The 16,911-nt window shown below is 40.4% G+C and overlaps 1 protein-coding gene across 1 annotated transcript in view; it reads left to right on the top strand.

Annotated features, from left to right (window-relative positions):
- LOC146616277 (protein TANC1-like) overlaps positions 1-16,911 on the top strand; it is a 110,936-nt gene that overhangs the window by 49,474 nt on the left and 44,551 nt on the right. The window contains exons 5-6 of the mRNA XM_085374778.1: positions 10,524-10,657; positions 12,560-12,749. Of these exons, the coding sequence (XP_085230904.1) occupies positions 10,524-10,657; positions 12,560-12,749 (324 nt within the window). The remainder of the gene's footprint in view (positions 1-10,523; positions 10,658-12,559; positions 12,750-16,911) is intronic.

Here is a 16,911-nt window from a genome sequence, read left to right as displayed (position 1 = left end):
TTCTTTGGTATCTGGGACTCAGATGTTAGCAAAAGATCCTTTAAGTACTTTAAGTTGCGAGGTTTGGCCTCCATGGATCAGACTTGTTTGTCCAGCAAATCCCACAGATGCTCGATTGGATTGAGATCTGGGGAATTTAAAGGCCAAGTTAACACCTTAAACTTTGCTGTGCTCCTCAAACCATTCCTGAAGCATTTTTGCCTTGTGGCGGGGGCCCATTATCCTGCTGAAAGAGGCCACAGCCATCAGGGAATATGATTTCCATGAAAGGGTGGTCTGCCTCTCTTGGCTCGCCTTCTTCCCATAGTGCATCCTGGTGCCAGGTGTTCCCCAGGTAAATGGCGCAAATGGTCATCCACTTGCCCATGTTTCGTGCTTTTTACACATTAACTTTGGCGACAGAATGTTCACTTGCTCCCTGATATCGCCCACCCACTAACCACGACGAAGAGGTAATCTGTGTTATTCATTCCACCTGTCAGTGGTCATAATGCTATGTCTGATTGTGCCATGTTGGCATATTTCTGTAAGGAGGAGGAGAAAAGAATAACTCGTCTATATATTTGTACATCTTCAGTATGTATTTGGGATACATGTGTGGTTAACCTGGTGTACCCAAATAACAAAACCAAGCAAAAGAGCATTAACACGACACAAGACCATACATAACATTTGAAAATAGCAAAGAAGACTAGCAACAGTCCAGTTATCTTCTAATTATATCAACTTGACACGGAAATCAGAAGAACTCTGCTGCTGAACGCATTTAAATAATTAAGTCATAGCAGTATGTTTTCCTTGAGAATCTGCCAAACCACATTTTGACCTTCTAAACTATCCATCCATCCATTCGCTTCCGCTTATCCTTTTCAGGGTCGCGGGGGGCGCTGGAGCCTATCCCAGCTGTCATAGGGCGAAATTCTTCTAAACCTTCTAAACTAGTCAGTAAAAAGTCCTTTGTGAATTCAATAAGCTTCATGACATAATTAACAATGAGATGCAAAAATTGTCTGTGTTTCACGGATTTTAAGTATCTCAAATTGAAAACCTTTGGCAGGGGTCACAGAGGATGTGAACCAGGAGTTATTTTGCTCTACACTTGCTGTCAGAGTAGAATGGAGCGGTTGTCAGATTTCTCACTACTGCCTGGGATCACGTTCCTCAGGTGTGCCGTGCCACCAGTTTCTCATTATCTCATAACATTACTTCATGTTTTTGCATTCTTCCTCTCCTCATTATTTTACAGATACTACAGTAACACTCAAATGAGCTGAATTCTGGATTGTTACTGAACAGGAGATGTTAATTAACTTCAGCTAGTATCTAAGTGCATCCTACAGCTGTCACAACAGTCCACTGCCTGAACATTAAAGATATTTACTGGTGTTGGCCAGAGGGGCCGATGGCGCGACATGGCAGCCTCTCTTCTGTCAGTCTGCCCCAGGGCAGCTGTGGCTACAACCGTAGCTTGCCTTCACCAGTGTGTGAATGCGAGACTGAATGAATAGTGGCATTGTAAAGCGCTTTGGGTGCCTTGAAAAGCGCTATATAAATCCAAACCATTATCATTATTATTATTATTTCATGTGAAATGAATGGGAAATAATCAGTAGTAACAGTGGTTATTTAAGTACTTATTATGCCTCCAATAACATTTCAGGTTTATTTATTTAGTGTCAGCTCATTGAGACTCTAGAGCATGGGTGGGCAACTCCAGGCCTCGAGGGTCGGTGTCCCTGCAGGCTTTAGATGTGTCCTTGAACCAACACAGCTGATTTAAATGGCTAAATTAGTTCCTCACCATGTCCTGAAGTTCTCCAGAGGCCTGGTAACGAACTAATCATGTGATTCAGGTGTGTTGACCCAAGGTGAGATCTAAAACCTGCAGGACACCAGCCCTCGGGGCCTGGGATTGCCCACCCCTGCTCTAGAGTATATCACGCTAAAGGAAACGGCTGTCCTGTAAGGCTGTAGTTGCTGTCACGTTAGAGCCATTGGAGAATGTAGTTTATAACGGAAAGGTGGCTCATTGCATCCATGAGCAGGCTTGACAAATCAGGAAGAAAAACCAGTGGCACAGCTGAGATGCCCTGCAGCAAGACACCCAGCAACAGATAGTACTTCCCCGTAGCTTATAGTTGAGCAAGTAAGGGCAAAACAGCACATCCGCCGTTTTTTCTTTTCACGAGCTGCATCAAATTGTTTTGGGATTTTTTGTTTTTTGCCTGCCTGTCACATTCGTTGACATTTTTTCGTGTATCCATGTATTCGTCTGTCACTTTGTCAATGGTTAATTGACAAAATGTTGAGCATGATGAATAGGTGGTGATGACAACTATGAAAATGAAATGGAGCTGGGATTTCCTGTTTCGTATTTAGAATGAAAAGTGAGTAAAAGAGGCCATTCAACTAGAATCCATTTAAAAGTTGTTGACACGCTAGTGTAATCAGCAAACCTTCAGCTTTATTAATGCAGTAAATGTGATATGTTTATGTTTATTCATAGATGCATGCACATGATGGACGATGTTAAAACGCGCTCGCAAAGTGAAGGTTTTGTGTCAAGCTGTGGGTGAAGTTGGCTGTGCAAGTAAACAATTTTTTGGCACAGCGTATTGATTTTTCCAGAGAGACCACGGGTTAAAAGGGGTTTTATTGATTTGGCCCGTGAAGTTTTTATTTGTATGTGCTATGTCGTATCATTATGTCAGTCTTTCTGTCTCTTATGATGTATTCATGTCAGGTCTTTAACAACCCCGGCGCCATTCTGGAGCTGCTGATTGGTCCTCAGAGGCGTGTGGTTTTAAGTGGCTTTGAAGAACCTGTGATGGAGTGGTCTTGTCAGGGCAAAGTAATAAAGAGCCGGGTGATCGATTTAATCCAATGACGGAAAAGAAAAAGTTGCGAAGGAAAAACTGAGTCAACAAACAGGATTAGTTTCTGCACTATATTGTGGTTACGAGAAAACTTTGTAAACCCTTTGGAATTGCCGGAGTTTCAGCGTTGGTCACTCATAACATGTACTCTGTTCTTCATCTCACAGTTATGGACAAACAATCTCACTAAACTAAAAAGCACACACGCACTCTAACAGCTGTGCTTTTCATGTCTGTATTAAATACACGAGAGTAATCATTCACATTGCCGGGAAAAAGAGCAAGAGAAAAAGGGACGATGTGCCATGAACGAGGCAAAAGTCAAGAGATTTGGCCAAAACAATGCTAAACATCTCATTTGGATTTGTTTCTACACACCAGCAACCAAAACCTCATCTGAAGTGTTAAGCATGCTGGAGAGAACATTTTGGTTTGGGGCTGTTTTGCTACTTCAGGGCAGGAAACCTTTGGAGCGATCGAGGCAACAACGAATTTAAAATTGTATGAGGAAATTATACAGGAGAATGTCGGGGGAGAAGCGTAGGAGATATTGGATTATGCAACAAGTCAGTGACCCTAAGCATACAAGAAAATCAATAACAAGAAGGTTAGAAAAAAATATATATTTTACAATAACAAAGTCAGGGTCTTGACCTTATCCCATGAGACAGATGAGTGCTGCATGACCTGAAGGCGGCTGATCAATGACAGCATATATTGATAGACTGAACCATTTTTTGTTGGTAGCGATGATCCAAAATTGGTCATCGTTATTCATCTGGAAATTTCTGATGGAGGTTGTTGCTGCCCAGGGAGATCCTACATGTTACTAAATTGATGAGTTTTTCCTGAAGTTTAAGTCTCTGACTGATTGATTAAGCTGGTTTGACAGATGTATGTCTGCAATTATGAGTAAAAATCAAACCAGATTTTATGAGAAATTAATTAGATCCTATCGATTCCAAAAAGAAGCTACTTTCGGTTCCTACCGTAATCGCAAGGGGTTACCACAAGGGTTTGTATTTAAACAAAGGAACTTGTGTCTCCTCCTGGAATTGACCCGAGGATCTCTCGCAGTCCACAGCTTACATCATTAAAGCCAGAGCTCACAAAATACAGTTTTGCCTTTTTTTTTCTTTTTTTTCAGCAGCCAAACAATGTTGCACTAATCTCCAGAAGGCGAAGATTTCAACTATGTTTCACAGTCGTTTTCTCTGGCATGTTTCTAGTTGCCTCACATGGTTTGCCAGAGGTGTGGACTCGAGTCACATGACTTGGACTCGAGTCAGACTCGAGTCATTAATTTTATGACTTTAGACTTGACTTGAAAAAATGTTGTAAGACTTGTGACTTGACTTGGACTTTTACACCAATGACCTGGGACTTGAATTGGACTTGAACCGGTTTACTTGAAAAGACTTGATATTTCACCCCAAATATAAAATTTAACATGCATATTATATAGAGATTGAAAATGTGACGTCATTCACGGGTAGAACCGCAAAGGATTCTGGGAACTCGTGGCAAGAGGTACTAGCGCACGCAGGCTTTCAATTGAACTCAGTCACACAGCGATAAAAAGAAACACAAAAATGTCAAGAAGCTGTTGTATTATTAACTGCAATAGCCGGTCGCATGACAGCCACGGGAAGCCGACGGGTAAAGAGATCGGTTGTTATCGGATTACGTCGTTGAAGAGAAATTGTTCGAGCCATGTTTCCGAAGTAACAAAGAGGTGACGGATGGACTGGATTGCAGCCATTCAAAGACCAAATATAACGTCCCAGAACACTCCAGCTCACAGGTTAGTCTGCTCCAAGCATTTACACGAAGGTCAGTGTTTTTTAGTAGTTAATACGTCATTTTCATAACATAATTGGTGATATAGGTTACAAGCAAGTCTGGCGCTGAACAGAAATTGTCGCGCTATGCTCCTTTGTTTATTGTGCATAAATAGTGAATTGTCCTGACACAATATTGCGTTTCGCTTCTGTTATTATGGTACATTGACAAAAACATATACTTTTATTCACAGGATAAAACAGGTTTTTTGTATCACTAATTGCCCAGTACGATTACAGCATACAGTATTATTGTCACTGCTACATTTCTGTGATGCTACCAGAAATTATTTCCACTACTAATTAATTATTGTTGAGCTCAAAGGTCCTATTAATAAACGGTTAACGAATGTGTATTTATGAAGACGATTTGTGAGACTGGTAAACTTATGATACGTACGATGGTCTTTCGTTCTACACGGTGCATTTCAAGGTCCTGCACCCATCCGTCGGTAAACTGTACCTGGGCTTGTTGCAGTGACCTGAAGTTACTAAACTTCATGAGTGTATGCACTCACTCCAAGAATCGTATAATTATAAATATGCATATAAATATGCTACAATGAGATAGCTGACTTCATCTAACTAGCAAATGTTTTCCAGGCTACGTTGGTGATGCAGTTTTTTTTAATGTGTATGATATTTTTTTCATGCGATTTTAATAAAGCCGGTCCTACAACCGCATCCAAGAATAACATGCAGCTTATCTCAGAACTGTCGGTGAAAATTATTCTTGGAGCTAGGTTTAATTGAGCTGCATTTTAAAGAGGTGCAATTTCACAATTTGTGTATATTTTCTAAGTTCACTATTTTGTCATGTGTTGAGAAAAACACAGATTTAAAAATTACATGGTCTAATATTTACATTTAGCATAACTGCAACATTATTTTTTCATTTTTTTTTTAAAGACTCGAAAGGACTTGAAATTCAAAATTTCAGACTTGTGACTTTACTTGGACTTTTACACCAGTGACTTGAGACTCGACTCTGACTTGCCTGACATTACTTGAGACTTGACTTGAGACTTGAGGATAAAGACTTGAGACTTACTCGAGACTTGCAAAACAATGACTTGGTCCCACCTCTGTGGTTTGCACCTGTAAAGCTGTTAGTCTCGTAGCATCTTATTCCTAGCTGTTGTGGATCTGTGTTGATAGCCACTATAAAAGCAAAAGACAAGACTCTGACAGGCTAATAATAAAAAAATCAACAACCTGTCACTGCCTGCTAATGTACAGTAGCCATAAATGTGTGATATGCAAGGTGCCCCCTTTTAAAGACCCCAGACCCATTACCATTTTATTGCCAAATGATTAATATCTGTAACCATTAGGGGTGCAACGATATTCGTATCGATATTGAACCGTTCGATACAGTGCTTTCGGTTCGGTACGCATATGTATCGAACAATACAATTTTTTTCAATTTTTTTTTTTTCAATTTTTTTTTTTTTTTTTTTTGTGTCCCGTTTGGATCTATAGCCATCAGAATTGTTGTCTTGAGGCCAAGAAAGATGCCAAGAGGATTTATTTTAAGTGGATCATCATATTGGTCCATTTGATTGACCTTTATTATAATTATGAATTTATTTTATTTTCAGTTGCAAACGGGACAGACATGACTGTGGGATAGGACAGGGGGAAAGAATGAAAGAAAGAGGGGGAGAGAAAGAAAGAAAACCAAAGGGGAGAAAAAAAAAAAGAACAATACAAAATTTGTAATTTATTTTATCAACTTTCCTTCTGACCATGCTGTCTGTGTTGAGCGCTCAGTGAATCTGCATTTGACTACTCCGCCTAGGCTCGAGAGTGCAGCCTAGGCGGAGTAGTCGAACGCAGATTCACTGAGCGCTCAACACAGACAGCATGGTCAGAAGGAAGAGCGCAGGGCAAGCTAGCGAGACAGAAGTGGACCTCCCCACCCTCATTCAGATCTGGCGTTTGGAATTATTTTGGTTTTCATGTGACGTATGACCCTGAAGGTAAGCGAGTCATGGACTAAAGTAAAACAGTATGTTGGATGTGCCATGCAATGCTCAATTACATGGGTGGGAGCTAGTGTGTTAGCGCAGTTAGCTCGTTCAAGGAGATTAACCTGAAAGCACTAGTGGGAACACAACGAATATGACTGCACATTTACACAGACATCATCCTAGTGCAAAGACAAAAACAACAAGCATGCATGCTACAAACTTTAGCCGAGTCATTTAGATAGCTGTTAGCACAGGATTCTCCTTATGGAGACCTGATATGTTTAATATGCTGCTGAGAATATAGCCCAGAAGAAGCGGATAGTATAGCTTTTATTTTGGAAAGAGACATTTCTCTGTAATAAACTCTCTTTTCCAAAGATGAGTGATTCCTCAATCAGATACAGGGCTCGCAATATCGCTAGCCCGACGTCCCGGGGCTATCTCTGCCCTGCCTGTCGGGCTATTGTAGGAAGGAAAAATATATGTCAATGCTTTTGCATTCTTTCAGAAATGTAGCTGGGTAATTATGTCATTGGGTGAGCCACTGTCAATATGTGACATATTGAAGTCGTGTTTGAATTTGCGCTTGTTTTTTTGCTTTCACTTTGCAATCGCGCGAACTGTGTATAGAGAGCGACAGCACTGATCTGTGAGTGATGATAATTTGTGCACCAATTCCTCTGACATCGTCTTATTAATTGTTAGCTTACTATGCAAACATGACAAGTGAAATCTCCCGCAGCTTAAACATGTGAGAGGTTGATCGCGCAGAGAATCGCTGAGCTTATGTGAGTGCGGCAGGATATATATTTCACTACGATGACCTGGATGATTGAGAACCTTCACAGACAGATATATATTTTAGTTCTGCTGAGCCAAATAAGACAGGTCAGGGTGAAGAAGTGACAGCCAAAGAAAAGCTTACCACAAAACGGAGAAGTTATGACAAATCAGACTATAAGGCAAAAAGAAAGTGCAGCTTTATGGTTTCATGGACAAAAGAATTTCTGTGGCTGCAATATGACGAGCTAAAAAACAACACGCACAAGGGTTAGGGTTAAATTTAAAAACTGTACTTTTGTGTTAAAATATATATTTATAATTTTAATAAATGACAAATTAAAAAGGCATGAACATTTTTTTTTTGTATCGAAAAAATATCGAACCGTGACACCAAAGTATCGAACCGAACCGTGAATTTTGTGTATCGTTGCACCCCTAGTAACCATCTACTAAAAGTTGATGAAGCGCATACAATATGTGGATGCATGCTTGAAATTATTCGACCACAACAGGCTCTCAGCATTGATGATACCCGTTCAGAGTGGGGTTATCAAGTTGAATTGTGGATGTGGGAAATGATCTTGTATGTTATTTTCTTTACACTTGATAATATTGCTGGGTGAAGGCTCAGAATTGACTTATATAATCATTGCGATGTGCATTCAGGACTGAGCTGCGTCTTTGCCTGAGCGATTGTAAAAGGCTCCCCTCGAGCATTTAAATGAGCTGGGTGACATTCCCTATTAACAATGGATTTTCAATGCATAGCGTTCCCACTTCATGGCATTTGCAATGGAGATGGGGTGATGCGAGTACAGCACGCATTAGGTTAGCATTCTTTGTCTGCTACTATGTGGACAAAAGCTTGAATTTATTCAGTATAGAACTTGTAGGCTTGTGGGATAAGAGAATTTTTATTTATATTCATTTATTTATTTATTTTAAGGCTTGTAGAATGTTTAAGTTTTTCTAAATTCAAAGTAGTTCTAAAGGACAGAGCAACTTCTCCTGAAGGCAGTGCCAATAAATAAATGTATAATAAAATAAATAAATGCATAAAAGATACACTTTAAAAAAGACAACCCGGTGGGCAGATGTGTCAAGGGGGGTAACATAAATCTTCTGCACAGCCTAAAGTTATGGATACTGTATGAACTCATCTGGCAGTACTTGCGATGCATATATATCTTGTTTAACACGTTTTGTTCTTGGCTGAAGGAGGCAGGCACGCGACTAAAGTGCCAGGCCATAAGGGCTAATTCGGTTTCGTACCGAAGCCTTTGATAAATTGCTGGCATGGGGTGTTCTTTGACTAAATCCTTCTTGTAGTTACAGTAACACCAGCTGCTTGCATTTTAATTATGATTACATTTCCAGGGAAATTCAAGAAACTTTAGCGTTTATTAAATCTGTATTCGATCTGTTGCTGCGGTTTGTGCATTTTCCTTAATTGGGCACGCTTTGCATGTCTGGAGTAAAAGGTTAGCCTCTTCTCAATGATAAAAAGCCAATCCAGCTAATGAATTAGAAGTAGTCATTACTTACATTATTGATTAATCTACTGATGATTTAAAAAGAAAAAAGTGAATTGTTTAACATGTCAAGAACAGTGAAAACTGTCGCAAATTTGCAGAATTTGGGTTCATTTCTTCAGGAAACTTATTTTGTTTCACTGAGGTGAAGCAGGATCATGACATCATTGAGTTTTTAGGAAAACAATGAACGCTCACTGAAGGAGCTGATTATTTTTCTATCGATCGACTAAGCAGTAAAGAGTTCCTCTAGTTAAGTATGTAGTGGGTATGACTTCAGGATTGTGTGACTGTTTATAAGGCTCAGTGCTTGAACTTCAAACGAGATAGAGAGAGATTGAATTTAGGGCGTTTATTGCCAGCCCCACACTTCACTGATTAGGCCTTTTTCCAGTTTTATTTTGGGTTGCATGACCCAGTAATTTCACCAGGTTGGAGAACTGTATGACCTTTTGATTGCAAGACTGGCTATTATGACAATTTATTTACTTTAACAGGTAATGCATTATCTGTGTATTGGCATTTGTATGCTATTTGCATGCCAATGGTGTTTGTCTGGTGGTCTGATTTTGACTTGACTCGGGCTTGGCAGCACATTATGCCACAGGACTTGTTTGTGTTTAATCAGATTCACGGTCAACATTATTAATAGCTGCGGAAGAATGGAGGTAAAGGAGAAAATGAAGTAGAGGAGGAGAAAGAGGTGCTGCCAGAGAGATGAATAATAAGCTTTTTGTATCTCGGACATTCTCACTCTTTCTCCCGACATCTTCATCATCAGTGTATGCTTGCCTTTTTGACATCACTAGATTGCAACATCCACATTTGAGTTGCTATCCACAATGGATTTTAGACGATAAACCCAGTATTTTGCATATACTGTTATTATTTATCTGCCTGGTTTTTGGTTTAATATGTAAAAAAAAAAGGTCTGTTTGTGTAAACAGAAAGGTGATTACAAGTTGTCTCTTCCTTGTTGATGGCATCCCAAGCTTGAAATTGCAATCTAAAGTAATTTTAAGGCTTGAGAATGAAGACCACAGACAGTTCAAGTTGTGTTGCAGGAAGCAGAGGTCCACTCATTGATATTCAGAGGCTCTATAAGTGAGAGCTGTAAACAACCCGAAAGCCCTGGAATTGGCGCTCGAGGCATGTTGTAGGGCGCGTACTCACTCACTCACTCACTCACTCACTCACTCACACCCAGTCTCTGCTTTCTTACAATGCTGGATATTCACATGTATTCACTTTCTTTTAGAACACGCTCACTCTCTCTTTCCTCTCTTTCTCGCACTCTTGCTCTCTTTCCTCACCTTCTCTGGGTCTGCACCACATCAGCAGCAGCTGGGAGAGTGCAGCATAGCATTTCAGAGCAGTGTTGAGGAGGGCAGGGCCAGCAGCGTGGCCTTGTGTGGGGCATCCAGTGTAGAGAGGGAATCTGCCTGCTAGTGTTAAGCATTTCTCTCTCTCTCTCTCTTTCTCTCTCTCTCTCTCTCCCTCTCTCTCTCATATCTGTAGATCTGCAAGCGGAGAAACAGCCAAGCTCCTCCTCCCCTGCCACTCAGGAACTGATGACAAGACTGGGCTTTTTACTGGGAGAAGGGATCCCGGGTACGGCACGCATACCTATGGACGACAAGAATGAAAAGAAGGTATTTCATTTTCTCCCTCCCCTCCAGCTCCTCACCGCACTACCAACAGCAGCTGCTGCCATCGCTGCAGCACACACAGAGAGATAGAGGACAGAGAGAAAGCACAAGGGGAGAAGCTAGTTGTGACAGTGTTTCACTTGAATGGATTTTTTTTCTTTTCCTCTTTTTTTTTAAATTTTTTTGCAGCTTGATTTTTTTTTTTTTTCCCGTGTTCGTTATGGACGGGGTTTTAAGAGGCACCTCTGGAACTTGTTTTCTTGGGACCTCAAGCAACGGTAACTGTCACACTGTTTTGTTTGAACTGTTCAATCTGTCCTGAAGAAAAGTAACTGCCTATTCAAAATTGGCTGCATGTGATTTTATTCCTGTGCATGCTTTTCAGCGCGGCATGCTAGTCTCCCAGTAACTTGAGTGCTATTCCAGGGGCTCTTGAGTGTGTAACAAGAGTGTCTGAGTCCGGGTACAGAAATAGAGTTGTGTTAGGTCTGAGCCTCAGTTTGTTTGGCTTTACTAATTAAGCTGGGCTGTGTGAAGAGCAGAACCCACCACGTTAGGTTTTCATTTCGTGCCTTGGACTGTTTTTGACACTGAAGTAGCAATTCTAGGAATGCAAAGACTTAGAAAGCATTTCATGAATTGTGTTCAGTAGTTGGGATGTAAAAATAAAGAGTTAGTTGTGAATTTGACCAATAGCATTATTCTGCTGTCAACAGATATCAGGAAAATTCTATTATAGTAAATATTTTTGGCCACAATAATTGTGTTGTGTATAAATATTGTGACAACCCTAGTTGGGGAAATACACATGTTATTTGCACCTACTTGCAGTAGCATGACAGTAACATAACTGTGAGTAGTATAACAGTCTACTAGCAGTATATTATGCTTGTGAAACCAACTATACCTGAAAGCCACCCCACCCCCCCAGGCAACAAATAAATCTCCAAAAAAGGGTTTAGTTTATTCTACATGGGGAATAAACCAAATTGAATTTTATTATTTAATTCGAGCAGTTCTCACAACAGTAGGAGTGTTTTATTCATGCAGTGAATGATAAAATGTCTGCATGTAATTATTTCTCTGATTTGGCTTAGAACCCAACAATCTTTGGAGCGCTACTAAGCTGTATTAGGGACCATCTTTTGTGTGTTTTCAATTGTAAAGTCAGTGCTTTTGTATGCTAAATAAATGGGCCTGTGGTGAGAAAAGTTCAGTTTTCGTAATTTTGTTGTGAGACTAGGGCAAAACTTGCTTTAAAACCTACAAAGTCATAATCAGTTGTTGGAAGGTGTTGCTTTGCATCTCATTGGGGCAATGATAAGCTACACTGTATTGTGTTTGGATCCAGTTAAAGGAAGATGGGGAAACTGGACAAACCAGCTTTAATTTGGATTTCTACGGTTGTCGGTTATCTCAGACAAAGATTTAGCTGTTGTATGGTTGTCAGACAGGCTGGATGACCTAAAAAAAAAAAAAAAGGGTGTCTATTGTGTTCACACAAACTAAAGACTACTTCCCTTGTGAAATATTCTTCAGACTTATTTTGGTTCCTCTAGACATATGAGTGTGTAATTTTTAAGCCTTGCTCCATTTATAGTGCTTATGGCCTTCGGCTTGTGTGTCATGCTCGCATGTAAAGCGCTTGTTTATTTGCAAAGGAATTTTTTGCATTGCTTTCACATGATCCAGGTCAAAGTAGACAGTGATTTTTCTCAATACTCCTTCCAAATAAGGTTGGAAAATTATTTTTTGTTGCTTTTTTTTTTCTTGTCTTTTCTTGTTCGGGCTACAAAAAAATGTGAACTTGTTGCCAGCTGACTTCATTCTCCATTGACATATTTGATTAGTAAAGTACATTCTTGGTGTACCTTAACCCCCTTTTTTCATCTCTCTTCTCCGCAGTGCTCTCTGACTAGCCAGGGCATCAGCCCCTGCTCCACACTAACAAGCAGCACGGCGTCTCCCAGCACTGACAGCCCATGTTCCACCCTAAACAGCACCGCGAGCCGTCCCCCACTCAGCCGCTCCAGCCCCTGTGGGACCATCACCAGCCCCAGTTCCACGCTAGAGAGCAAGGACAGTGGGATCATAGGTGAGGAAGAAAAGCCTGTTTAATAGCTCCCACATTATTCTCAGATTGCAACTTTTATGGTACAAGAAAAAGGTTTAGTTTTTAATAACAATGCACGCCATACATGTCATCTAGAAATATAATTCAGTTTATTTAAACTAATTAGATTTTATTCAAGTAAAATCTAAGTCTCATTTTTGCATTTTTGATTTTTCTATCATCTTGGGATTTTTAGACTTTAGATTAGCTGTTTGTGTCGTCAGTGGCGAAAATGCTGAATGTCCATGTTTCTGTGCTCTGTAGTGAACAATGGGTAACAAGCCATTAGTAGATCCAGTCAATCATTTCTAAGCTGCTTGTTTGAAAAGAACCCCTCGTGCAGTTTATCCTGCAGTCGCATTACCACAGCTAACTTTTCCCCTTCTCGTGGAGCAGTGGCATCTTGTTCAAGTTGATTGAATTACTTGTTTCTTTCATTGTTTAGTTTGAGATGATTCACTGAATTCTTTTTAAAAAAGTTTAATGTGAACTTTCTTTTTAAAAGACTGCTGCCTGTGGGCGTTTGCCGTTTCTACCTACTGACACAGCTCAGGTCCTCAAAGGTGGCCTGTAGAGTTTTGACCTGATGCTGATCTGTGAAGCAATGTTTGCATAAGTGGTATTCTGATGCCTGGCTGCACTAATGTGCAAATTAATATAATGTTGCTCCAAAATGTGTATGCCAGCTAAAGATGTAACACCATTGTAGTTATTAAAGATGACTGGTTTTTTAAGGAAGCAAAAGAAGATCAGATCAGATGAGCATGATGTGTCTATTGGAAACAAGTTCAAAGAATTGCCTAATGATGAGTTGCTGTGCATCCACACTGCCTGACATATTTTACCTTTACAAATAAAGCAGGTACAACAGATTCATATACCAAAACAAATGTCAGGAACTTCACCAGATCACAGGGCATTGATCCTTTCTCTCTCTCGCTTTTTTTTTTTTTTTTTTACTCATCTCTGGAATTTTTCTTTTGTGTTGATCTTTACTCATACCAAGGCTGCTGGCTTGGGGCTGGCTATGAGCTCTGGATAGCTTTAACTTTAACAACATCTTCTTCTTCCTTACCTTCTTTAAAATATTCAATGTTCAGCTGGGTGAGGGTGATTTAAGGGTCTGTGGAGTTTGATGTTGGAAACACAGTGAGGCGGTTTGCCTCTAACAACAGGTTAGTGTGTGTCTGTGAGTGTGTGTGCCTATATGTCTGTGGCACTGTGCACATATATGAAACTAGCTGGCTTGTAATCAGACATACTGGAAGCTGATCAGCCAGTCACTACTCCATGTCGAGAAGTTGAATATCGTCTGATTCCGATCCCTGGCCAGTTGATCGGTCCATTTGTACTTTGTACTAAGGATCTGACAGATTAAACAACATTTAATGTCGACTTTGAAGGATATTTGAATACTCTTTACGGGGTAATGTGTACAGAAGTTCAGGGTTGCGCTGTATGCATTTAAAAATGTCTTACTTTGTTCATAATCTAGCAGCTATACACAGGTCAGAGGTGGAAGTAGGTGGCACTTAAATTTCATTTAAATGAATGGTCTTTGATTAAACTGTTACTTTTCACATCATCTCTTTTAATCCAAATTACATAAATCTAAAAAAGAAATTTTCAGTGAAAATAATTTCTTTTGTGCATAGCTCAGAAATATGGCCTCACCATTGCCTCCTCATTTAGTTTGCATGGACCTGTGCAAATTAGTCCCCACCTCACCCTTTCAACCATGTGTCCTGCATGACTGAGCAGCTTGGTGCGAGATGCACTAGTAGCACAGCTCATAGCAATGACAAAAATGTAACACCAGCCTCCAATTTATCACTTGTAGCTTACCAGTGCCTGCACTGGTTTCTGGGTTTGATGAGAACATTAATAATACCAACAGCTCTGCTGATTCCTTAGTAGTCTATTAGTTTGCACTTTAGCATGGACACCCAGTCCCCTTTGCAGCATTGCTTATAATCACTAATCACTTCCTGTGAAGCTCTTCTAATTTTAATTTGCAATCTGACTTGCTTCATCTGCACTATGAGTTAGAACAAAGAAAACACACCTGTGCAGTGTCAGTCACTACTCGTTGTGTGAAACCTTTTGGGATCGAATACCATCTGTGTCACATTATATTCATCCTTCCCCATGTACGTCATTGGGTTTAGACAGAGCTGTATCGGCATGAGACGGCGTTAAGGTGACAGTTGCCACAGTGTGACGTTGTGCTGTATCTGTAGTAATAGCCCTAAAAGACGCCAGGGGATTTACTCAAGCTGACAGGAAGATGGCATAGTCTATTGATGCATTAATTCAACTGCCGTTTCTACTCACAAAGCCTCCAGTGCCTATAAAAATGCTGGGATTCCATTCTGAGTGAGGAATGAATAGCAAATTGTAACTCTATGATGCTGTATTTATCCACTGTTGAACCCCCCCCCCCTTTTTTTTTTTTTTCCCTGACTGCACTCCTAGACTAGAGGACAGGGTGCCAGATTTTAAACTTTTCCCTTGCCCTTATGTTTGTCTGATATTCTTGAACTAATAAGAATATCGGACTTGCTGATGAAAATTATAGTTATGCAGGAGAAAGTAATGCATGCCAAAGCAAGATCCAACACAACAATTTGGATTTCCAATACTCCAGAGTTGACATAAATGATTACCATGATTCAGTCATTCTGCCCCCCAAAGCAATATCATTGCTAACGTGCTGAATAATTTATGTAAGCTGCGATATAGTATCTTCCAGCTTGCAGCTTTGACACCACCCAGGATAAGATGTGCACTGGTGCCAAATGTGTTGCTGTCAGTTGCACGCAATTACGTTACTTTAGTTAACTCAAAATGAGTTTTGTGAGAGAATGCCATCTCTGCAAGTGTGGTTGTTAACTTCAGTAAGCAGGTTTCAGGAAAGTTAGCGAAACGAGCTGGTATGAAGTAAAGTCATGCTGCATAAAACCCAGTTCTTAATGGAAATCGGTGCCTCCGTCTCTCTCAGCTCTTTGCTGTGGTCACAGACAGATTGCTGGGAGGGTGCATTAGCTGCTCAAACCCACAGACCCACACAGACATGCAGAAAGTAACACTAGTTGTGCATCAAAATCTGTCAGTAATGAAGACGTTATGAGCAACTATCAAACACCTGAACTTTGAAACGGACAGAACACAGTTTTGCAGAAATGCAGCATGTGCTATAACTATGGTCAGCTTGTTTTCCTTTCTTGATCCCTAATTCTACGACCCCTTTATTGTACACCCATTACAAACTATGAAATGCCATGTGCATGTAATTTTCGAGTCTAATTAGCTGTGTTTAGCTATCCTTTGAAGCTGTGACTGACTGGCTGCTTCACTGCTAACAGCAGATTCTTGAGCTGTATCTGCAGCAGAGGGCTTTTAAATCTGCAGCAGAGCGATGTTAAATTAAATTGTTACATCGGTGACTATGGCATGCTAGTCTGCTATGTACTTGAGTGGGCGGGTGGAGTGTTTTTGGGAAGGGGGTGTAAAGTACCACTGGTCTACAACATCCCACCCACACTCCTTAATAAAATTGTGCAGGAAGGAAAAGAAAGAACAAAGTCACAGTGCGTCCACAAGTCAGACTGATGCCTGTGATTAATGTTCTCTGTTCTTTGAAGTTTCACTTTGACTCTGATTTCAGAAGCACATTAATTTGGCTTTGTTTTGCATTAAAAGCTCCTTGATGGAATTAGTGAGACTTTGCAATGTCTTAACATTTACAAAACAGCTCCCTCAGAAGGTCCTTCACGAGGGGCCTGGACTTGACTGCATGTAGTTGTTTATAAAATAAAAATTCAAATTTTCACTAAGCTTGAATAAATAATTACATATTCTTCTTAGCAAGGTCCTGTAGTTTAGCCAGTCAGATCACGATGACTTTTAATGCCGTGGTCCGAGCAGGGTTTATCGTGACTGCTGCCATGAGAGGACTTCATGTTTGCCCAGGAAACCAGCGCAGGAATCACAGGGTCCAAGATGTGTTTGTTGTATTAATATTAGTGGTGATGCAACGTGCTGCGCCATTATGAAATCCAGATTAGTAGTGTGTGATGCAAACATGGCCAGCTGGCTGGCCGGCTCCAGTCCACTAACAGTGCTGATGTTCCTGTATCCAGCT

This window comes from Diplotaxodon limnothrissa, linkage group LG16, assembly GCF_057381915.1.
Source record: "Diplotaxodon limnothrissa isolate DT_005_m linkage group LG16, D_limnothrissa_male_GT1.1, whole genome shotgun sequence".
NCBI classification, from domain to species: domain Eukaryota; kingdom Metazoa; phylum Chordata; class Actinopteri; order Cichliformes; family Cichlidae; genus Diplotaxodon; species Diplotaxodon limnothrissa.
This window is presented reverse-complemented; position numbering and strand designations above follow the sequence as displayed.